Source organism: Pararge aegeria, chromosome 12 (genome assembly GCF_905163445.1).
Source record: "Pararge aegeria chromosome 12, ilParAegt1.1, whole genome shotgun sequence".
Taxonomy (NCBI): Eukaryota; Metazoa; Arthropoda; class Insecta; order Lepidoptera; family Nymphalidae; genus Pararge; species Pararge aegeria.
The window spans coordinates 3,477,532-3,503,547 of NC_053191.1; the positions used below are offsets into that span (position 1 = coordinate 3,477,532).

General features: G+C 36.3%; 1 protein-coding gene across 1 annotated transcript; it reads right to left on the bottom strand.

Moving 5' to 3' along the window:
• Nucleotides 1–3,301: 3,301 nt before the first annotated feature.
• On the bottom strand, nucleotides 3,302–25,810 carry LOC120627800 (eukaryotic translation initiation factor 3 subunit A). The gene is made up of 23 exons (XM_039895837.1): nucleotides 25,646–25,810; nucleotides 24,996–25,224; nucleotides 24,027–24,201; nucleotides 23,067–23,255; nucleotides 22,484–22,588; nucleotides 22,050–22,258; nucleotides 21,302–21,468; nucleotides 19,186–19,323; nucleotides 18,368–18,572; nucleotides 17,448–17,547; nucleotides 16,364–16,593; nucleotides 15,320–15,512; nucleotides 14,490–14,594; nucleotides 13,700–13,829; nucleotides 12,289–12,491; nucleotides 11,550–11,692; nucleotides 10,489–10,667; nucleotides 8,007–8,094; nucleotides 6,742–7,113; nucleotides 5,945–6,026; nucleotides 5,247–5,422; nucleotides 4,805–4,962; nucleotides 3,302–4,409 (listed from the first exon to the last, which is right to left on the bottom strand). Exons 1-23 carry the CDS (start codon nucleotides 25,713–25,715, stop codon nucleotides 4,366–4,368), a joined length of 3,690 nt encoding a protein of 1,229 aa, XP_039751771.1. The 5' UTR covers nucleotides 25,716–25,810; the 3' UTR covers nucleotides 3,302–4,365.
• Between the last annotated feature and the right edge of the window lie 206 nt (nucleotides 25,811–26,016).

Genomic DNA, 26,016 nt, shown 5'->3' on the forward strand with positions numbered 1-26,016 from the left:
TACAACCTGGTGTGACTGCAGTCCAGGGCTAACTTGTAGTGGAATAAAAAACCTTCCACTTCCACAACTTCCCCAGACGAGCTGTCACTCTACTACTACTACTACTACAAAAGCTCTAGGTTTTTTTCAATCCACAAGTTTGCTCTTAGCGGTAAGTGATGATGCACTCTAAGATGGTGGAGGGCTTACCTGTTAGGGGTATGGCCCATACCTACCACATATTGGTCTCGTGGAATGGAATTTATTGGAACTTTTTTCCCATTACTGGAAAAGGTTTTTTTGATGAGCATGAATGTTTTTCAGTGTCTGGGTGTTTATAATTATGTATATTCTAAGTATTTATGTATATTATTCATAAAAATGTTTATCAGTCATCTTAGTACTCATAACACAAGCTACGGTTACTTTGGGGCTAGATGGCAATGTGTGTATTAACACTAAATATTTAGATAAGTATTATTACGAATTATATAAAGCAAATTACTAAAGTAATAGTTATAGTACTGTTAGCCGCATCCCCCACTGATACAGACTGAAAAAAAACAAAAAAATTAAAAAAAAAAAAACACGTCATAAAATCATTTGTTCGTTGGATCTCAATGAAGAACATTGTGTGTGCTGTGCATATCGGGTCACGTGAGCCATTTTTCTTATTTGTTAATTGTTATTTTTGTGCTAATTTGCGTGTGTGTGCTTATTTTTATGTAGTATGGATCTGTTTTTATTTTGGTTATGTTTATTTTTTTGTTAAAATTGAAATATGTAAAAGTTAGGCTGATCGTTATTCTTTTTATTTTTAATTTTTAATCCTATATTAATGAATCTTGTAGCAATTCTATAATAATGAATCTTGTAGTGACGTCTGAACATGTTTATGGCGTAACGAATAGTAATAATAATAATCTTCCCCACCAGAGGGCTTGGCGCCGACAGGGCCCACTGGGGTCCAATCTTCGGAGCCCGCCGCTGGTGGTGTGCGTCGCATGACATGGACGTCTCTCATGAACGAGAATATCATGCGTGCGTACTTCAGGGCTACAGGAGGGGAAACCGGAAGGACTGGCTACCGAGCTGCAATGTATCGCGAGTTCTTATGCAGAAAGTGGTATTGCTGGACTCGGCTAGGATAGTCCGCCGATTCCTAAGCCTGTCGCCCTGACCCCCGGCCGTTTGGTCTCCCCTGCCGGGGTGTAATCCTCCGCCCGGTGCAAATATGTATTTATGTAATGTATATTTAAGTGTATTAATCTGTATGTATCTAAGTATATTAATGTTGTTTTAGCTCTTTTTATGTATTTATTATGTATTATTTTGTACACGGGCGTGAGAGTAAATCTCGAATAATAATCTTATCAACACTCCGCGGGGCATGCAAGGAGCACGTCCTGCAACATGCCGCCCTGTGTCCATAAACCTGAGGCGTAGGTGTTAAACCTCATGCGCCTATGATCACACCGGATAAAATTTTACTAAAAATTAGCCCTCGATTGCAATCTCTCCAGGTGCTAAGTGACGATGCAGTCTGAGATGAAAGCGGGCTAACCAGTTAGATAGTATGGTAGTCATACCCCTAATCGGTTTCCACGCATCATCGCACCGGTACACTAAACACGTCACACGTCTTTGGTAACTAGCCAAGGCCAGTCTTCCACCAGACCAGACCAGATAAGTTTAGAAATTATAAATTCCCAAATTGTCGGGAATCGAACTCGGGACCTCCTACCTAAATTCATAGCGCTCAACTTTGCGCCAGGGAGTTCGCCGTATGTACTATTTACTTAACAGATCTTTGTTGTGAGTTTTAGATATGAGCGCATCTTAATGGGATATCAGTTGATATGTAACAAAATACAAATCCTTACGAAACTAACTTCGAGGCTCCATTGCTTTAAAAATACTCTGATTTAAAGCTTTCCAAGTGATGGTCAGTGCAAAAAAAAAAACAATTTTATTGATGTGAAAATGATTTATTAATGGGAATTCTGCACAACTTGTCCGTAATATAAGAAAAAACATAGAAAAATCATAGTTATATATTACGAAAATGATAACTTAAGTAAGACAAAATGTAGGTGTGTAATAACGTACAATGCGGGATTTGAGCGGTCAAAATATGCAAAAAAAAATAATACGTTAAAAATTAAAGATGATCATCGTATATTTCGATTGTAACTATATCTTTAATTATTAACTAAATGTTTTCTGAACTTTTACTAATATTTACGATTATGAGTTAATTTGTAGATTTTTTTAAATCCATATTTTAATAAAAATACATACTTATTCAGTTTGTTTATTTGAATTCAGTTTACTATAGATTTCACTATATACAAGTGAAGGTATTATGCTTACAATCTATTTTCTAACTTGTATTATAATGAAATAAATCATTTCATTACCTTTTAGTGTAAAATATGTTTTAAAATATAAAAAATCACAAGTGTGATAAAATAAACAAAAACAAACAAAATAAAATATATCTTCTGTATGTGTGTTTTTTATTATTTGCTTAATAATTCAAAATATTTTTTACTCTAAAAAGTAATGTAAAGACTGTTTATATCATTGAAGACAGGTAAGAAAAAATAAATGAAATCAGAAATGCAGGAATCCGTAGAAATACAACGAATCACAATGCTGAAGTGGTAATGGGCGGGGCACATAGCTCGTAGAACCAAGTTAGGGTCCCAAGGTGCTGGAATGGCGACCCCGCACCGGTAAAAGTAGCATTGGTCAGCCCCCAATGAGGTGGACAGACATTTTTCAAAAGAGACGCTGGAAGCCACTAGAAACAATCGGCACAAGACCGTGTATTTTGAAACTACCTTCAAAAGACTCATGTCCAGCACTTGACGTCAAAGTCTGAAATGATGATGATGATAAAGACGAAAAAATAATAGACTTTACGTTAGGATTAATTGGGGAAATAGTAAATTTTGATGCATTAATATTTTTTCTGAAATAGTCTTTCAGAAAAATATCAATGCATCAAAATTTCTTACTATTTCCGTTTGTTTTTTATAATCAATCGTTCTGTTATCTATTGATAATTTGTTTAGCAAAGTTGTTATTTGTTAAAAAAAAAAAATATTGGTTATTTTTGACAATAATTTTTCATTGCTAAGTAATCAATGTATAGATTACGGATAGATTAAATATATAGTAAATGGACACAAAATGGCCACCGCATTTTGTTAAATCTAGACATTTTGTATGAAAAACATAACTGCCCGTGTGCAGTTAGAAAAATCCGTCTAAATTGAAAGAGCCCAAGTTTTAGATAAGAAATAAAAGAGAATAATGATGAATAATGCATATTTTATGTAACATTAGATACATTGCAATTTTTAGCCCTACATACATGGAAAGCATTTGTAACAATACAGAACACACGGACTATGGCTAAAGAAAAATGGCATATAAAATTGTAAAATTAGCATGATTCAGGGTCCAGCAGATTTGTATATTAAACCGGTAGTTTCAAATGTATAGTTCTATACTAATATTATAAATTTGAAGAGTTTGTTCGTTTGAACGGGTTAATCTTAGGAACTACTGTTTCGAATTGGAAAAATCTTTTTGTGCTGCATTTATCGAGGAAGGCTTCATAAATATATAAATATAAATATATATATATATATATATATATATATGACATCAAGCATCAGTAGGAGCGGAGCTTCAATTAAAAATATTGAAAAAAACGGAAAAATATTCCTTTGAGGGCTTCCGATAATCGCCATGCGTTACAAGGTTAGATGCGCCAAAAAAAGTTTCTTCAAAGTTCTAAAAAAAAAGTCCTCGACAGCATGTCTGTCTTTTAAGGTTGACTCATACGCAGACGAAGTCGCGGGGGATCGCTAGTGGATTATACAATCTAATAAATGGCGATTCCACGTGACTTCGTCTAGGTACAACTTCTCTTAAGTATATTTTATCCATATCTCATTTCACCCGCTATTCTATATAGAATAAGATAAAGTGACGCGTAGCTCAGATCGTCAACAACGTCGTATACGACTGACATATATTTAAAAGTTTGTCTTATGTCAAATAACATATAGCTCAGATTACTATGCTACTAATTAAGTCGAGTTGGTTTTAAGTCGATAATCTCTCTCGGATAGTCGAATCTATGGTAAAGCCATGTCGTATTTGACAGGCATTTTTCCTACCGTGGCGATTTGTTTTACGAGGTTATGCTATCGGAAGAAAGTAATTCAAAAGAAAGAAAGATATAAAATACCTAAATACGACGGCTAACGCACGGAAGTCAAATAAGTAAAAATATAATATGTTTTTTTTTACTTTATATTATGTTGAAACTGCTGAACCCTTAACAATTATTAACGAAATCCATTTCGCTTAACGCTTGGTGACTTGCTGCCAGTCGTCATCGGCATCACGAGCTGAAAGAAAACCATTTTTTTTTTAATTTTTAAAAATTACACTAACTACTCAATTGCATAAAAAAATGTTTTTAAAATTCTATTGCTAATATTTACATTAACGAAATATGTATAAAAAGTTCTAAAATTAAAAAATATATAAAATTCTATTGCTAATATGTACATTAACGGTATGTAATATTATGTTACATTCAATGTATTACTTAAAAAGAGAACCAATGATCCCTTTGATTTTAACAAACATATGCGATTGTTATATTACTTCGCACTTACATTATGTGCTGAAATTTTTTTTTTATTTACAGATGAATATTAAATTAAAATAATGCTGTTTTGTTGAGTAGGAATATTTTTGTAACAACTGAATTCATAAAATATTAATAAAATATTCTTACGTTTATCTTCCCGTCGTGGTGGCGGCGGACGACGCTCGCGGTCGTCGCGTCGCGGTGCGTCGCGATCATCGCGGCGTGGACCATCACGATCATCGCGTCGCGGACCATCGCGATCATCACGTCTCGGACCATCACGGTCGTCACGACGTGGGCCGTCCCTGATGATGTCAATTTATTTTAATATTCTTTGCTGTGTTGTTATTGTTACCATAATTAAAGAAATACATTTAAATATTCGTTTTAAGTATGACGCTGGATACACATGACGATTTTGTTGGGTATCGCAATAAATCAAAAGTGCGACCGGAGCTCTCCATTTTTCTTTCGTACACCCGATATCAACAAAACAATTTTGATCAAATTTCGACTTAAATAAAAAAAGTGATGTTTCAAACGTACTATTAATAGGTTGGAGTTGATAATGACTATTAGTCACACTTACCGATCGTCCCTTCTCGGCGGGTCGCGATCGTCGCGTCGCGGTGGGAAGCGATCGCGTTCTCGGTCCCTGAAGCCTTCGCGATCGGTGCGCTCATCCCTCCTCGGTGGGAAGCGATCGCGGTCGTCGCGGCGATCGTCGCGCGGTGCATCCTTCGAACGCCACGCGGACGAACGCTCCTAGAACATTTCTCATTTATTATATCATAATCATATCCGTTCATTAACGGCCCACTAGAGGGCACGGGTCTCCGCCCACAATGAGTACGGGTTAAGGCCGTAGTCCACCACGCTGGCCTAGTGCGGATTGGTGGACTCCACACCACCGAATTTTAAAACATTGTGGAGAACTTTCAGGCATGCCGGTTTTGTTTTTAAGTTGATAAATATATATATTTTTTTAAGTAACTATACTAAATAACTACTAAATAATAAATAAAAAATATAGTACGTCGATACAAACATCGCCACCTAGCCCCAAATTAAGCGTAACTTATAGGTACTTAGATGACTGATGAATATTTTTATGAATAATATTATGTATTTCATTCAAAAATACTAACATGCATCAGAATACTTATAACATACAGATAAACACTTAGACACTGAAAAACATTCATGTTCATCACACAAACATTTTCCAGTTGTGGGAATCGAACCCACGGCCTTGGACTCGGAAAGCAGCGTCGCCAATATACGTACAGCGGGCGCTGGTGGTGGTTCTGCGGGGCCGCGTCTCCAACTTCCAGTCTCGGGGCCACTGGAACGGCCGACATAGCGTGGCCTGGAACCAATATGTATATTATAAAATTAAGCTTAATCTGCTATACTCCGCGAAAAAAAGGAGAATCTGTATGGTCTAATTTATGATTTTTTCAATCCTTATACACCACACCAATCAGATCTTCGGCAATAGCACTGTACTGTGGTTGTCCTCAAAAAGCTGCGGTCAGTTTTGTAGTCAAAGATATTACGTTTGCCCATATTTTTTATTATTTGTTATTTAGGGTTCAAAATAAATTGTAACAAACATTTTCCAACATAATTAGCCATCCCCTTAGAAACTATCCGTTTATGGTGAGGATGGCGGGTTCGCAAGTATATATCTTTATGAATATGTAACTACTTAATCTCAATGAAAATGTAACTTAATTATAATATAAATTATTAAGACAATCTTAATCAAACAGTGGTATTTTTGCACTGGTAGCTTTTAATGTCTTTTACATTTCCTTAAAAATATGTTTTACTTTTCATTTTAGTATATGTACCATTGCTCAGCATAAAAGCAATACAGTTGTTCGAACCCCTTAATCTTGTGCCGCAAACATCATTAATATTCATAATAAGTAAAAACCTATGAGGATAGAAAATAAATAAATGTTAGCAATATAATCATAAAAAAAAGGTTTCCCAAGCTATTTTAGCGGAATAAGACAAACTCTTATAATAATCTGGATAATGATAAAGTTCTATTTTTAAATGGCAAATACAAATACCTTTCTCTATCCCTGTCAACATCACGGTTGCCAGACCGCCAGCCACCTTCGTCGCGCGGCCTATCGTCTCTTGGCCTATCGTCCCTAAATCCACGGTCATCCCTAGGGCCACGGTCATCTCTGAAGCCGCGGTCTTCTCTCGGACCACGATCGTCTCTTATACTGCGATCGTCTCTTGGGCCACGTTCGTCTCGTAAGCCACGATCTTCTCTTGGAGGACGGTCATCTCTCAGAGTACGGTCGTCTCTTGGGCCACGATCGTCCCTCGGCTCGCGGTCGTCTCTAATAGGACGATCATCTTTCAGTGGACGATCGTCTCTCGGGGGACGTTCATCTCTGATGGTTCGTTCTTCACGTGGTTTATCGTCGCGTCTACAAATAAAGAAAAATAATAATTAAAATGTATGAGATAAAAATCAATTTTTAACGTAATCCACGTCATTAAAGAAGATTTATAATAGGCGGCAAAGTCGTGTTGTCTTTCACGCAATATACGGGCGTGCGCACAATGTGTGACCTAGGCGTTTAGAGGCATATTATATGAATAAATAAATAAATATACTACGACAATACACACATGGCCATGAAGCACCAAAGTAAGCGTAGCTTGTGTTATGGGTACTAAGATGATTGAAGAATATTTTTTTTAAATAATATACATAAATACTTATAATATACATATAAACACCCAAACACTGAAAAACATTTATGTACATCACACAAACATTTTACAGTTGTGGGAATCAAACCCATGGCCTTGAATTCAGAAAGCAGGGTCGTTGCCCACTGCGCCAGTCGGCAGTCCGTATAAAACTACGATTATTTATTTATTTTTCTTTTTCATGAGTAACGTATACACTTTGATTTAGTATATATAGATTACTGTTATTTTGACATTGCATAAAACAATTAAATTTTATTTATCTATATACATTTAATTTAATAATTTTTTCATTACAATAATTGAATAAGAAGTTATTAATTAGGTTACGCTTTGAGTATAAAAAGTTAAAAGTTTATTATTTTAGACAATTCTTTCCATAGCTACTGCAATAAACTTGAAGCTTCTGAGAGCATTATAATCACGCTTTGCGACCTTAGTATATTTTGACCAACGTCCAATCAGCTTTAGAATTCAGGCTTTCTATACCACATCGACTTTAAAAACACGTATACAGCAAAAAATTACTGCTAAAATAAACCACAAAGTAAGTATTTTTTTTGTTAACACCATTTTACAATACACTTGAAACAAAATAGCTTACCTTTCATCTCGGGCTGGTGGGGGATGTTCATCGCGAGCGCGAAGTGGAGAATGCGGCCGATCGTCGCGTACGGGTTCTCGAAGACGAGCTGTGAAATAATTATAGGATTATGAATGAATGAATGAATACACTTTTATTGTACACACAAATTCACAGAGATACATATAAAACAGCACAATAAGGTAGAACGTACAATTTGGCAGCCTTATCGCTGTACCGGATAATTTTGAAGCCATTTATTTTTTTTACTGGTTCTCCAAAAAATAAAATATTTTTTTACCAATACAGAGCATAAAATAAGCAAATCATGGCTACTCATAACAGGTATCTATCTAAAAAAATAATAGCTTACTATCATCTTAGGCTGCATCATCACTTACCACCAGGTGAGATTGCAGTCATGGGCTAACTTGGAGTGGATTAAAAAAAAAACATCGTAATGTGTGGCATGCATAGGTAAGTAATGGGTTTTTAACTTTATTCGTTTCAAGTTATTATTATGCTTTATTTTATGGAATTACCGTTGCAACGATAGAGTGCGAGAACGATAATTATGTAGGGTGCCCATTTTTCTGGGCAATAATCTTTTGTAACCGTTAATTTCTGTATAGTTTAGTAAAACATAAAAATAAAAATATAGGTTCATAAATTTGGTTCATGTATGACATATTAAAATATCCGCACTGAAAAAAAAATATCCTGTATAGCGATCTCTTCGAGGCAACCAAATGCATACGAGAAAATTCTATAGGAAATTTGTAGGTGGTACAACTACATTAGTGAAATATTATGATTTAAACTAAATAAACATATAACATAATAAATATTAAAAATAACATATTATTATACATAGAACATAATGTATAGTTCGAGACAAACTTTATGTCGTCTCGGAAGTTTGCTGCTAAGTGTAGTTTCGTAGAATAGAATAGAATTGTTCTAACTTCATAGCCCCATCTCACAGTTTAGTTAATGTTGACATTAACTAGATTGTGAGATAGTGATAACAAAAACAAAAAAAAAACCTGGCTAAGTTTGTTGTGGGCTAGGAGGGCTCCAAACGCGCCCTGGTCTAAGAGGATTAGACCAGGGCGCGTTTGGAGCCCTCCTAGCTTTAGTTTTAAGTTTACGAATGCAGTTATCACCATCACTAACATTAGTGTAACATGTTAAATGTATGAACGCTTCATAAGTGCCTGTAATAAGGTCTACATGAATAAAATATTTTTGGATTTGAATTTGAATAGAATAGAACTAGAATGGAATTATTTTATTTGCTGGAATGTGGATAATATTTTGGTCTTACATTACAAAAATTAATAGTATCGTAGGTACCGTCCCCGCTTTTTTTTTAACCTAAGGCTTACTGGCCACTAAGGCCAGTTTGACTGCAATCTTACCTGCTGGTAAGTGATGATGCAGTCTAAGATGTTTACAAGCTAACCTGTTAGGTGTATGGTAGTTATATTAAAGTTTCACCCGTCAGGCTTCAGCCGTGGCTAGTTACCACCGACAAAGACGTGCCGCTAAGCGATTTAGCGTTCCGGTACGACGTGGAGACCGAGTTTGTCCGTTACCATCTTAGAAAGCATCATCACCAACAGGTGAGATTGTATTCAAGGAATATATAAATAAATGTTATCCTTTTGTTTTGCCTGGAAGAGATCGCTACAAAGCGATAAGGCCGCCTTTTGTATACTTCTTCTGTCTGTGTTTTCTTTTATTCTTCTTCTGTATTTTTATTTGTGTGCAAATAAAGAGTATAAAAAAAAAAGAAAAAATACATTACGACAATACACACATCGCCATCTGTTATACATAATAGTTTTGGGGGAAAAGTTTCTGCACATTTTTTAAGAAAATTCAAACCATTTTTTAATATAGTTTATTTCAATTAAATAAGACTATGTAGGTACCATTTAGCTCGATAACTTTTTTCCATCATGTAGGTAGGTAGTACATAATCCCATTGCTATAGAAATTTTGGGGCTTCTGATCAAAAAACCGCGACAAGTAGTTTTGGCAGTCCTCTCGTGATGTTAACCTGAAACTGCCTAAAGAATTCTGAAGAGACCGAAGCAAGTGGAAATTGGAAGGTGCAAAGTCACAACTATACGGCGGATGCATTAACACCTCCCAGCCAAACTTTCTTAATTTTTGCTGAGTGGCTAAAGATGTGTGAGATCTATCGTTATCATGATGAAAAAACTACACCCCTTCTATTTATTAACATATATATATAACAATATCCCTATATTATAAGTATTTATGTAGTATTTATGACTGATGAATATTCTTATGAATATCATAAGAGTTTTCATAAGTCATCTTAATACCCATAACACAAGCTGCGCTTACTTTGGGGCTATATGGCGATGTGTGTATTGTCGTAGTATATTTATTTATTTATCAATTTAAAACTACATCTATAAAGTTATAGGATATAGTTTTAGTTAGCTGTTCACAACGATGGTATACTTACTAGCGCGCCAGGGTTCCTTCTTCTCTGGCTCTTTGGCTGGTGCCGCTGGGGGTTTGTCCTCCTTGCCGCGACGCCAGCTGCTGAGCGAGGAAGACTTCGGGTCGTCTATCTTCCGCGGCACCTCCGCCTCCAGTGCACGGGCCCTAGCTTCAGCGCGAGCGAGCATTTCTTGGTGTTCCCTGAAACAAATTATTCATCATCATCATCTTCATCATCATAGTATAAACCCAATATCGACCCATTAAGAGCACGGGTCTCTTCCCACAATAAGAAGGGATTAAGGCCATAGTCCATCGCGCTGGCCCTTTTTTTCCTTTTATGCATTGGTTGCCTGTAAGAAATCGCTATGTAGCGATAAGGCCACTAAATTGTACTCTCTTGCTATGTATTTATGTCTCTGTAACTACTTTTTTTCTTTGGTGTACAATAAAAGTGTATTCATTCATTCATTCATACATAACTTTTAAAAGTTAGAGGTGCGTGCTGGGTTTCGAAATCTCCCCGTCAAGAAAGTAAAGTCGAAGTCCTACCCACTGGGCAATCACTACTTCAAACAAATTAAAACGTATTATTACAAGATAAAAAAAAAAAAAATTATTCCACTACAAGTAAGCCCTTGACTGCAATATCATCTGGTGGTGAGTTTTATAAATTTAAAATGCATATAAAAAAATTCGGAACCGACAGGATCCGAACCTGCGACTCTCTGGCAACCGCGGCCTGAGCGCCTTCTCCAAGCTACGGCTTTCCTACCGTCGATGCCGAAACTAGTATATGCCTTTCACATCAGTCTTATAGCAACTGTAGCGTCATCTAGTAGGAAACGTTGCAGTTTCGATCTACTTTTTCAAAGGTCCATATTACAATGAGACACGTTTGAAACAAGAGATGACGCATTGCTTTTTTAAAAAATTTATAATTATAAAAAAGCAATGTGTCATGACTGGTGGTGAGTTTGGATGCAGTCTACGCCAACCTGTTATGGTATGTATGGTGGTAGAATAATAATATGTGCGTTTTCGAATATCGAAATACACAATGAACCAACTACGGTAACTCACTTCTTCTCCCTCTCCTTTCGCTCTTGCAACGCGATGAGCTCTTCTTGATGTTTTCTCTCTTTCTCCAGTTTTTCTTGTTCCTCCGCGATCTTCCTCGCCTCTTCTGCTGCCTCCTCTTCTATGCGGTGTTTTTCTGCTAGCCACTATACGAAAACGTGAGATTGTGTTAATAATTGAATTAACAAAAAAATATGCTTCTAATTTTATCTATAACTGATGAAAATTTAATTTGTCAAGTGAAGAGGCGTAAATAAACACAGACATCATACATTGGATAATGCCTGCCGAATCAAGCCGCAAATATTCTCTTCCTCTGGAGCCAACCATTATTAACTATTAATTAGTAAAAAATGGTGATATACCAGAGGTACTAACTTACTATGGCCAACACAAAATTAGTTAATAAGTATGATGAAACCCGCCACGCTGCTAAGTCCGAGATCGTTCATGCTCGGTCAATCAACCCAGTCAACGCTTCCGCAAGAAATTTTGCCAATAAACTAATCAATAAATAAAACTTAATATTTATTGTTTAGTTTGAAGTGCACTTTTTTACGATAGGTAGCTATAATTAATTTTTATCTAGTACATTGTAATTGGTATGTAGAGTTAACCAGTGTTAACACCCGACGTGTAGCTTCGTGTTGTGGCATAGTCAACGCTGTACTATTAACCGTAATTAATACCGCTATATATTATCGAAGGAAGCTGATAAAATAATAGAAGCACATTCACACACCTCGTCTCGTCGCTTCTCGTGACGTTGTTGGCGACGCAACGCGAGCCTTGACTCGCGCTCGGCAGCCATCTTGGCGTGGAAGGCGGCCAGGCGTTGGTGATACGCAGCGCCACGTTCCGAACTCAGTCTGTTCATGAACTGATCGCGGTGGACGGCCATCCGCACCAAGCGGCCAGCGGTTGCCACGTCGCGGGTCCGGGCCTCTGTAATCGCATCACGTAAAGAATGATCACCCCACTAATATTATAAATGCGAAAGTGTGTTTATTTGTTTGTTCTTCGCTCAGGTCCTAACAGATCCCGGAGTCTTAAGATAAGTTTAAAAAAAGAGAAATAACGCCACTATGCCCGTGTCACTCACATTACTCTCTCACTCCCGACTAATGTGTTCTAACTTTAACAATATGTGTACATACGAGTATGTTTGCTTGAACTCAATTATTTGATAGCACAAAAACAGAGGGTACAAAGTTCTCGTAACACATTGCGAAGTCTATGTCCAGTTGTGTACACATATACAAATTATGCATATTTAAACAAATGTGGTTAATGTTTAAGCTAAAATAAGTAATATTTATCACGTTTAACAGTGACGACTGTTGCTTAAAATTCGTAACGCAAATCATGTTGAAATGCATTAAAGTGATTGAAAAAATAAATTCAAAGTTGTTCATTAATTTGTTATTTACAAACATAATTTAAAATATGTAGGAGTTCATCTTAGGAACCATATAAAAATATTTCCGCAGGGTATTATTACTGTATAGATGTATTCCGCGTAACCCTGTTTATGAAGAAAGATTTTCATTATTCGATCCATAGTTTAAAAATGCGATGAGGCCGCAAGAGTGATTTCGGATTGTAGGTGTTAAAATTGAGGTAGAAACGAGCGAATCCGCTTACTCCATCCTTGCTAAATAAAGAAACATTCATGTGGTTATTATACAATTGTTTTTTTAATTCCATATAATGATAACATATTTTTGAGATAACACTTTTTTGACATATCTTTCATAAAACGGCTACTACATACGGTTTTGGACTTCTTTTAGACCATAGTTTAAGATTGATATCGTATTATTTATAGGTAATGCAATTATCAATCGCATCACACTACGTTAAAATGTGACCTTTCAAAAGTGGCTTCTTATTTCAACCAATAGATTTAATTTGTATGCCTTGACGGAGCGTTTTATAATCTCTTATCTTAGTGCACAAAAAAAAAAATTAACAAATGAATACTTGGATAAGAAAATAATGGGAAAATAAATACTTTGGTAACTTAAAATCAGGGGAATGGACTCAGTTTAGCAGAGAATAAACACGATTGCATTTTGGAAGCATTTGAATTTGACCAGATTCGCGTCTCCAAAATTGGACCATTTAGAAATAACAATAAATAAAAATCTCACCAATAAGCTGTTGAATGCGTTCCTTCTCCTGTTGCTCCCAGAATGCTTTATCCTGGACTTGTTTCTCCTCCAAACTTTTTTGCAGAAGTGGGATCTCTTCTAACCGTTTGGCGCGCTCGAAATAGTCCACCTAAGAAATTAAATGTTATCTTACTTAATAGTATAAGACCGACTGTTTGAAAGGATGGATTGACGTTTGTTACTCAATTTAGCTCTAGAGTTAGACAAGACAATGTATTGAATACTTTATTGCACATACACGTTTAATACAATGTAAAGAAATACAAATACAAAAGAAACTAAATCTAGACATTGAGGCTTTGTTTTGATTTTCAAATAGCAAGTGAATAAAAATGGACAAGACGCAGGCAAGAGTCCAATATAAATCATTAATATGACCGTGTTGACTGAAACAGAAAACACAAACCTGTCAACATTTTTACGCTTGCCACTTCGTTCTAAAAAGTTAATTGTAAAAACTTGGTGATATAAGCATGATTTGCTATATTTTACAAACCAGACAGATATTACTATCTAAACCATGTAAAGATCGTTATATCTGTCTGTCTGTACAATTTATATGTTTTTATTGTGTACAACAAAAAAAATTCGTTCTGAAAGCACGTTACTTGGGATCTTTTGGCTTTCAGATGTGTCAAATCAATCATCTGGCCTCACAACAAAGAATTAAAAAAAAAACAACTTTTCGTCATGTTATGTGATTCAGATGGATTGTCTAGGAGTCCTAGGAAGTGAATACAATTTCGGTAAATGGTTTACGAGACTGTACCTTTTTCTCTTGAGACTTAAGACGAGCTTGCAGCTCACGGCGTTCTTTCATCAGTTCTTCGGCCTCGCGCTGAGCAATTGCTTCAGCGTCCATCTTCTTCAAATCCTAGTTTTAGAGAATGATAAATATGAAACTAAATATATGTTCATGTAAGTTTTTTTTTTTGTAACATACTTTATGCACTTTCCACTTTTTTATAGGCTTCGTACGCTCAGGTTGCCTTTAAAATAAATTAGAGATTACTAATTAAGAAATAACTTTAGAGATAAGGACGCCTTTGCACCCTAGCACTAAGTACTATAACTGTTTTTCTTGTATTTTCCTATTGTGTTGTGTTGCAATAAAGTTTTTCTACTCTATATAGTATTTTTTTAATTAATTAAAGATTTCTGTGTTTGCTACTTGAATTACACGTAAACGCCTGTTTAGTTTGTTAAATGGTGCCAGCAGCTTTATGTATGACCCAGCTAGGTTACTTATACTATACATGATATACTGGATTTCTAACCGTACTATATTATATAGTGTACTGAATTTTAATCTCTAAAATAAAATGAATATGCTAGAAATAATGTTTGCAATTTTAGAGGCAGCCTAAACAGTTACTTGCCATGCCCATTTATTTGGATGTTACAGAGCTAATTTTATTTGAGTGTGGTATTTAATTTAGATTTGGTCGTCACGTAGGTAATTAAATACCCGCTAATGCCAACTTATTGCCGCGCTGTTAATAATAACTATCTCAATAATAGTTTTAAACCTCGTGAGTATTAAATAGTGAAACATACTCTGCGCTTTGGTTTGCCCAGTCGCTATTGATAATCCCTTACCTCCTCATCAAGCTTCTGTAGAACCTTCTTTCCATGCATTGTTTGAGAGATGTGCGCAATTCGTTCGCGCAGATGTCTCTCACGCATCGCCGCTAGCTCGGACGCGTGTCGTTTCTTCTCTCTCTCCTCTCTCTCCTGCTCCAAACGACGCGCTTCGGCCGCTGCGGCGGCGCGGAGTTGTTCTTCTTGACGTCTATAAGACGTTATTTAATTAAATAAGCCCAAAGATGGAAAAAGTACGAAGATGTGGGTGGATTTGAAAAACATAGTGTAAGTTGCATAGCACCATCAGCAGGGTTAGCACAGGTAGGTGTAAAAATCCCCTGACAAGGGATATGATTAACATGTCCACCTGCTAAAACACGGGAACATGGAATAGAAGTTTCATCATCATCCACAGCCTACAAGCGTCCACTGCTGAACATAGGCCTTTCCAAGAGCGCGCCACCACACACGGTCTTCCGCCTTTCTCAGCCAGCCGCTTCCAGCCACCTTTTTAAGGTCATCCGTCCAGCGGGCTGGAGGTCGTTCCACACTGCGCTTACCGATTCGCGGTCTCCACGTTAGAACACGTCTGCCCCAACGGCCATCGGTCCTACGACAGACAGGACCGGCCCACTGCCACTTCAACTTGCTTATCCTTTGAGCTATGTCGGTGACCTTGGTTCTTCTACGGATTTCGTCGTTCTATACCGAAGAGAGACTCCCAACATAGCTCGTTCCATAGCGCGTTGCGCGATTTTAAATTTGTGGATCGAGTCGACTGTCAGTGTCCACGTCTCGGCTCCATATGTCATTAAATTAAAGATAAGTTTACCCCGGTTTATTATATATTAATTGTGTAAACATATATTATTGGGATATTATTTTAACTTGTACGTCAATGGTCTTAATGTTAATCAAAATTAATAATTTTGTATAATTTCCCCAGGAAGATTTGTCTCCTGCCCATGCTAGCCTATTAAGGATAAAGTGTTTATCTTCTCCCACAGTTTTATCCACTCTCCGAGCGCGTGCGCACAGTATATGGACAGATAATCTTACCGTAGCTCCTCCTCCTCGCGCACAGTGTTGAGTCGCTCGATGTACTCCTTGCGCTCTTCTATGATCTTGTGGCGTTGCAACACCCGGTGGTGTTCTGTGTGCTTGTTCTCGTGGTAGTGTTGCACCATGCTCAGGCGTGCTCGCTCGCGCTCGGCGCGGCGGCGAGCGGGGTACAGCGCCTGCGCAGCTCGGGACAGCACTTCAGCCGCGCGGACTAGTTGCTCGCGAACCTAGATCAATAACAAACATTGAGTAAACAGTCCATTTTTAAACGTGTTCATCTTGAATTTTTTTTTTTTATTTATACTCTTTATTTGAAAAAAAAAAAGAACAAACACATTAGGAATGGAGCAGGATAGAAAAGGTGGCCTTATCGCTAAATAGCAATCTCTGCAAGGCAACCTTATGATTAGGAAAACTAAAAAGAAAAACGAATAGGTGTACCCCACACTTATTAGGACATACATAAAAATATCTACATACTAATAAATAAACCAGACTACACAAATACAACAATACTATTAATAAATATAAAAAATAAATGTACTAATTCATATTTTAACATACCATAAATACTTGAATATGAGTTTCGAGTAGATAAATAAATAATAATAGTCGTCTTTATTGAGCAAAATAATAAGCCTTAACAGTAAATGAAAATCTTTAATGCAGCTTTCTTTCTTCCTTTCCTTTTTTATCTTCTTTCATTAAGGGTTGTCTGGAGGAGATCGCTTAAAGCGATAAGACCGCCTTTGCACATTTTTATTTTTCTTGTAATTCTGTTTCCAATATTTATTATCTTTATCCCTTAGTTTAGTGCAATAAAGAATTTATCTATCTATCTCTCTTTTTTATCTCTATTTTCGAAAATAACTAAGTCATTTATTAAAAGACCTGATGATAAAGGTTTTTATATATGCTATGTCCGGCCCCACCGTTTAACCGATCTTGAACAAAGCCACATGTGAATTATCTTGGTGAAATTTTGCACGATGTCCAAAATGTATCCCACGTTTTATGCCGGGAAAATAAAGTGTTTGGTGTTGTGTTTTAAAACAGCTAGCAAACAGTAAAGAAATGCTACCTGTTCAGCGGGTGTAGCCTGTAGGATGGCTCCACCGCACGCTTCGTCAGCGGCCGAGCACCATTCCCCACCGCCCGCCTCCACTCCGAAGTGCACGCATCTGTCGATAGCTCTTAATATACCAATTTGCAATAACTTCATTAAGTTAGTAATAGTTATAGGGGTAGTCGTGCCGAGTGGTGATAGATATTAATGTTGCCACCACCTCTCTTCTTGCGGTTGTCGTACGAGACGAGTATATGTGCTACTGCAATCTACCGCAGAAATGATGAGAGCCTAGTGCTTAGGACTTCGGCTTCACTTTCGAGTTCTTATCCCTCCACGCACTTCTAACTTTTCTAAGTTATTTGCGTTTCAAGCAATTAAAATATCAATTGCTTCAGCGGTGGAGGAAATCATCGTGATACCTGCCTGAGAGAGTCTCCATAATGTTTTCAAAGGCGTGTATCAAAAGAGTGCCATCTAGTGAAAATACAGTTTCACAGTATTGTAACTAGATGGCACTCCTTCGATACCATGTAAATTATGGTTAACTTTCACGCGATCGAATAAGAAAACGTAGTATGAAGACTTAGCACAACATAGCCTCGCTCGTTTCGCTCTTTTTCGCATATAAAACTCTGTATCGCCAAACTAAAATTGAGCTAATGTTTCTCGTTTTATAGTGGCAAATCCTGTAAATCAAATTTTAGTTTTACAAACGTTCTGTTAAGTCTCAAGTCCGAACGTAAGAATTATAGGCGAGTTTGAGCTTTAATGCAATGTAGATAAGAATCATTATACTCTGGTGATCAAGTATTTCGATACTCGAAAACGATTCCTCGCTTGCGGACTAGGAAACCTTGTACTCAGGCTACAGAGTGCCCTTACATAAAATAGGATTGAAAAATAAAACGTAATATGCTTATGTTAACACATACTTGTTGGCGTGGTCCACGCGTATCTGCATGTCGTTATGGCGAACGCAGTCTACCAGCAGGCGCTCTATGTGGAACAGGTCCTCGGTGGAAGCAAGCTCTAGAAGCCTCGCGAACTGGATGCAAGCGTAACATTGGGCCACTTGACGTATCAGACGTACTAAAGCTACGTCGGTCAGAGCTGTGGTATATTGTGATAGTTGGGAATCTGTAAAAAGATTGTCTATTATTAATAGTAATAATAATAAACACTATATTGTTAATCTTGAACTAAATTATTACCAATTTGTAATTAACAATATGGCAACAATGCTCAGCGCTGATTTTCAGTCTGCTACTGGTATGAAACTGAGCAAACAATCGCGTTGCCTGTTACTTTATTATTAGTAGACTTTTCAATGTGTATTTAGCATTTCTGCTTTTTTTTCTCCTGCATATTAACATCCAACATATTATAAATATTTATGTATATTATTAATTAATATTTCGTTTTATTTATCAGATATCTCAGTACCCATAACACAAGCTACGCTGACTTTGAGGCTACATGGCAATTTGTGTGTAAAAAAAGACCCAGCCCCAAAAATTAAATAAGGCCCCATTTTTCCCTCCACTCCAATAATTTTCCTAGTTCTTGTCTCCCACATCATTAACATTGATTTTAAACTTATAAACTCTATTTGGTCTGTTCTGAATCGTTCCACTAAATGTAGCAGTTTTGAAAAGGCCAGGTAGGTAGGGTATTTTACTGCCCGAGACTACAAACATTACTTAAAAGAAAAACTTAGTACACAAGTATGCGTAGTGCAGAAAATACTTACTAGGGTCATCCTGGAGCGATTTGACAACACTTTGCACATTCTGGCATATGGTCAACGGGTCGAATTCCACCTCGAGCCAAGAATACAGTTGTTGCAGCTGCGGCGAAGCCAACGCCACGACGTTCAATCGGACAACATCTACAAAATAGCAATAATAATAATTGTAAAGCTGCAAAAGTAAATTTTCTCTTTGGTACGCCACAAAGCGGTTATTGCCTAAAGTTAGGTCTGCTGCTTCCCTTCCGGGGGAACAGAGTTTACTGGACGTTCACGAAATTCAAACTTTCCGAAGTTGTGTGATTTCTAAGAAAATTGTTTATTTATTGTTTATTATAACAAAACAGGTAATAACTAAAAGTAGATTTTAATATAATTAATAACAAGTTTTGATTTAAGCTATGTGTACACAACTTAAATTACGAATTAAATTAAACATAAAGTTAAAATAAAATTAAAGTGGAAATCTTTAACGGTGATGAATAACATTGTGACGAAATCTGTATACATGAGTTCTCTATAATGTTCTCAAAGGCGTTTGAAGTCTACAAATACTGTGCCTGTTATTTGTAGACTTCAAACTAGTGGTTTGGTGAAACATATTCCAGACACAAGAAAAATAAGATTTATTAATTGTGTATTACCAAACAAGTAAATAGACTTCTGTCTATTTCGAAGATAACGGAAGATAACAAATGTGTAATTATGCTTTGTCTAATTATTGAAATTTAATAAAAAATACAAAAACTGAAACAACTACAACATACATTATTTTATAGCCATCTATTACAGAGTTAAATAAATGGTAGAAAAAGTTGGTACCTATAAAAAGTTTTAAAACTCATTTTTGGCTTTCCAAAACAGTCTATTAAACCATGTAAAACTACTAGAAACGTCGTTTGAGTTTAGTGAAATATGTGGCCGAAGTCACATTAATTCTTTTGCTGCGTGAAAATAAAACGAACCAAAAACACACTTTCGCATCAAAATATTAGTAAAGACTTCACAGTGGAAGGCTTAAGGCAACGTCACTTACCTTGGCCGAAAGGCCACAAAACCTTCTTTGTTTATTAGTAACATTAAAAGGTTAGTAAAAATGCAAAGCTTACTAATGTTATTATGTACAGGCATTAAAAACACAGACAACGTAGATGGATTGTCTGCCGCGTCAAACCTAAGTTAATCTGCCTCCAAGGCCTACCACTTCACAACTATATTAAGTTAGAAATGGGATAAGTTTTGGAGGGGGTGGCGTGCATGCATGCATGTGTGTTGATATACAACTCCCTTTAACAAACATTAAATTCCAACACCCCCTATACATTGGGTTATTACAGCATGGTACTGTTTAATGTAATTACATTCTTATTCTCTAAGGCACAATTTGTGACGTAAAATTTAACAGTATGAAGAGGTGTCAAAATTAGCAAAAAAACTCAGGGGCCCTTTTTTTCATGTACTTATGTATTCATTCAGTTGACAAAGAATCCTAACGTATTCCTTTAAACAGATTTGCTTAAAGAAGTCGGCCAGTAACAACGCATGCGATAGGGATGCGCGACGTGCCATAATGTATCGATATTTTAAACAAATTGGATTTGTCGAAAAAAAAACTGAAACGATACGTGCATTCTAACGTGATCCTGCGTTTCGCCTCGGCGGAATGGAATGCCAAACTGTTAATAGGCTAAGGATGATATAATATATAATAATGACGTCGCTAATGTAGTTTAATAATGAAGTACTAATTAATTTATTACTACCATATGTGTAATGATTGTATATTGAGAAAATTTGTTTGTATTGTATACTCATTGAAAGTATTGGATCGTAAGCAAATTTACTAATTAATTGATCACTACCATATGTGTAATGAGTGTATAGTGAGAAATCTTGTTCGTATACTCATTGAGAGTCCCGGCGCGCAAGCAAAGCCGAACCGGCCTACCGCAGACGTCGCGGGCTCTCTGCGCTCCTCACATGTACTCATTATACATAATATTATGGCACTACTGACCGCAACCACACCCTGTTAGTGTTAAATATTGATAATTTTAAATTGATAAACAAACCAAAAGCAATTCTGAAACGTTTTATTTCATGCGGTAACATGGCATACCTTTAAGCAAATTAGCTCTCGTTGGCGGTTGGGCCAGGCCGAGTAACACGGCCAGCCTTTGAGCCTTCTCCACGGGGCTCTTGTCTGTTTCTACGAAGCGATCGAATTCAGGATGTAGAGACGGAAGCGGCACTGATAAAACTGCCACCAGAACTCGACAAGCCATTCTGAATAACGAAAACAATTAAACTAGAATCGGAATTTAAAAAAATAATATTCAAGGGTTGTAGTAGTATACACATAGGTGATATCAATAACAATATAAAAAAAATTAAAAATACTGCAGTTGTGTGCAAAGACGATCTTATTGAAAAATGAATGAGTGGCAAGTATATAGACAAAGTATTATCATTTCATTTTTCGTATGGAAGTTTACGAGTTCTCTAAACATAACGCACGAATCGGTTTCGTAACTTTAGATGGCGCCTAACGTCAGTAGTTATAAGAGTTGGTGAAACGTTTTTTTTGCTTTATGCTTCACCCAAATCATTAGGAATCCTATTCAAGAGTTTTCTAGGTTTAGTGAAAGCAGGCATTGAACTTGACCAAGACTTTGTTTTGGTTATAGAATAATTTTTACAACCGACCATGGGAATGTTTTCAGCTATTGAAATAGCATGTTGTTGTCATAAAATCAGTCAAATCGAGAAACAGTTTAAACGTATTTGATTAATTTTTATCATTAATCAGATCTTTTAATTAATCTTACTTCATAGGTACTCTAAAAATCCATTAGATGACACCTTACTTTTGCAATTCCTCTTGTGTAATATTCTTCTTCATCTCTCGGGACAGTTGAAACAGCTTCAGAAGTGCTGCGGCGTGGAACAAGCAATGACCTGCTTTCCAGAACACCAAGGCCAGTTTCCCATAGTAGTTAGCCATGGTTTTTGCTACGGGTGTCTTCTTTGACATGTTCATTAGATTGTGGATATCCTCTATTGCTTTATAGGCTTCCTGTGGAAATTATAGGGGAAATTTCAAGGGAATCTAACACGGAACCTCCTACTTAAATTCACAGCGCTTGCCGTTGCGTCATGGAGGTCATCAAAAACTTTAAGGCAGGTTAATATAATAATATTATCTGCAATGCCCGTGACACTATTATGATCTCGATTTCTTTTCTTTAATAATAACAGCATACTGACATAACGTAATAGTGGAAGACATAGGAAACCTTACCTGCCATAATTCCATCTGTATAGCGCTATCCAGTTGGAACAGTCTGGTTTCCAAGTTAAGTTGTTGTGTTTCTGGTTTAGAAATGCTTACATTGCCAGTTTGGACCTGTGGAATAAAAAAAACAAAATTGATATAATAAATAAATTAAAAGTATGTACTATTTAATTGTGGAATTACATTTTCTTACATTTAAGTAAATTTTACTTTCAATGTTACATCTACAATATAAAGGTCAGGTTTCATACAAAGGTCGTAAGTGTCTTTTATGGAAGTTTGATTATAGGTTGGGGAAAAAGTCTTTTCGCATTATAGTATGCAAGCAAGCTTAATACATCTCCTATACAGGAAAAAAGTGTCTTGTATACCAGTTTAGTTTGCCCCATATACTGGAAACAAGTGTCTTTTATGCAAGTTGAGGAAGTCTTATATTCAGTAATCATATGTTGTATATGGAAGTTTAGTAGGCATCTTATAAAGAAAATCAAGTGTTGTTTATGCAAGTTTAGTACATCTCATATTCAAATTTGTGCTTAGCCTAATAACTTTACATTTAGTTTGTGTTCTGTTGAAGTTTAATACTTACATTGGCTTTGCAAATATCTTCAAGATGTTTTCTGAGCTTATCGCATAGTTTCCTAAACTCAGTTTTTCGCGAGTATTTAAGGCAGAACTGGAAAGCCATTCGTGCGATGTCGTGGTAGAGAGTTTCCACGTGTGCGTTAGTACGGAGCAGTTCAAGGCACTGGCAGTATGACTCCCATAGGAATTTCACCTGGAATATAAATATTTTTGTTTTTTTTTATAAAAGGCATTATGTTTTATGAACATACAAAACAACTGGGAGCCAGAGAATAGAGAGTCTTATACAACTAATACCTTATACAAATAGATGTCTACACTCATGGGTATTTATACCTTATTCAGACAAAGGCACTTTATAAATATTATTAGGTACTAAAGTTGTATGTCAAATATATCTTTATTCAAATAGGCACATTACATGTAAAATATGACATGAAAGTGATTTGATGGTAATAACTAAATTCATCAACTACCAATCCATTAATAAATATAACAAAGCTGCATTATTATTAATGTAATTTTAAATGTTCTAGTCTTTTAAAGATTGGCCTATTTATAGAAATAAGTTATACATTACACAGCATTTTTTTAAGGCTAAGGTAAACATGTAGGGCCTTACACATTGTTTATCCAGTGATTAGTTAAATAATGAGTGCTCTTCTATCTGTCCTCAATAATTTGCCATTCAAAAGAAGACCAAACATTGTATACCCATAAACCACCATTTTAAGCAGTCTAGATTTATTGAGTGTCAATTATGGTATGGGTACAAGAGGTTGTCTTTTAACATTAAATTGCACCCTTATAGAATAAGATATAAGGGTGGCAATAGCACAGTTCAGGTAGTAGGATGCTTGATAATAGTACATGGGATGGGATCTCATCACATAGAGATCTAAATTAAAAGTAATTGGATTCACCTTATAATTATAATATATGTATATATAATATTAATATTTACCCATGGTGTCAATATGGTCCGATCAGAGCGATCCTGCGCATCTTCTCCTGACACTGCACTCAGCAGGATACTTTCAGGCGTGGCAAGATTGTCAAGGTCATCCGTATCTATAACAGCTTGCGTTGACTGCGTCCGCGCGGCCTCCGTGCGCTCTTCTGCCATACGTAGATAACCTCTGCAATAGCAAACATTTTTTATGTTTTTACTTTCAAATTGAAAATTCATGTACAAGCACTTTTGAAACATCAAGTCAGTCTGTTTGTAGTGACTCTACCACCTGTTTGTAGTGATTCCACCAAGAAGAGCCGGCAAGAAACTCAGCAGATTGCTCTTTATCAACATTATTTTACAATGAAAAAATATATAAATATGTAATGAATTTTCCATCTTGTGAGAGAAGACAGCAGAGCCTGCTTCCTAGCAGCCTTGTTAATAAGTAAAAAGGAATAAGTGACTATCAGATCTATCAATGCACAGATCAAACTGCTGAATAGATTTGGCTTATGAAGCTGTAATAATGTTGAATGAAGTTGAATAAGGGAGAAAAATAGATAGATAGGGGCTTAAAATCTTGACTTCAATCAAAACCAAATTTCCAAATTGCCCCAGCTAAAATCAAATCCAAAACCTTCCACTTATAACTTTATTTAATTTTAGAAATGATTTAGTTATATTTTCATTTACTTGAAGGGTAGAATAGACTACTCTTAAATTATTAGAATCATATACACAAGGCCTTATGTCCATAAAGGAACCAACACATGATTAAAAGGAACCAACTTACAGTGAATAAGGTTTTAAGAGCTTGGAAGTAAGTAAATTAATTACTTCCATATTTTAAGATACAGTATACTTATACAGTATAGACTAGTGTCTATAACAAAAGTATATTATTTGTAAATATTGCACTGATATGTTTACACTTACATCACTGTTAACCCTTATATAATATACTACGAACATATTTACCTTATAACTTGTTCCAAAGATCCAACATTCACGGATTGAAACATATTTCTGTACTGGAATAGGCCTTCCTTTGCAATATGAGACTTGCGCAGATCTACACATAGCTCCAAATATTTGAACATTATGGGTTCCAAAACGGATTCTGACCAGTTGTAGGCCCATTTTTTATTCCGGAACACTTCCTGCAAAGTGTCTAGGGCCCGAGCTGGCTTGTCCAAGTCCATAAACTCTGTAAAACAGATATCACCATACAGATGAGAACTGGTCTCCTTTGTACCAAACTGCTACAAAACTAGTAGACCGACTTGAAAAACGCATTGCTAACAGATGATAATAACCAAAGGCTGCAACTGTTCTCTGATGCAAGAAGACAATATCGGCCACCCGACATTCACCTACCGACATCGGTCAATGTTGTTTAACCAGCGCAATGGAGAGATTTGCGCCGTCACAACTTTAGGGGTTATGATCGGTGATTTTAACAAAGCATTCATAGTGAGAATAAGTTGAAGCACTTAGATATACCAAAAAAAAGCAACGCGGAATGCAAACTTTGGGATGAAAAGCACGTAAATATTATAAATTATTGCGAAATAAAGGTCATCCCACAGCGTGCAACGTGGTATGTTATAGAGATATTTTATTTTTACCATTCGCCCGCTTAAGGGCATTCTCCGGTCTCTGGCCATACCGAGCCATATTATAGGCCGCGCTACGCATTCATAAAATTTTATTAGACTTTGGGGTAAAATAAAACAGAAATTAATCTTTACACACTTCTGGCCACTGGCCTGTCAAACAAATGACAACAATGTGTAATTCAAAATGGCCGTCACGTCTTGACTTGAGCCCACAGATTATGGGAGAAAAGTTGAAAAAGTGTCCAGTTGTATGCGAAATAACAGTTCAAAAATCCTCCACAGTCGCGCTGGTCGATGCACAGGGTATGGTATGAACGTAGCAAACGTAGATGAATTGAAGTATGCCGGCCGAGTTAAAAAATTTAATGTCATTATCGACT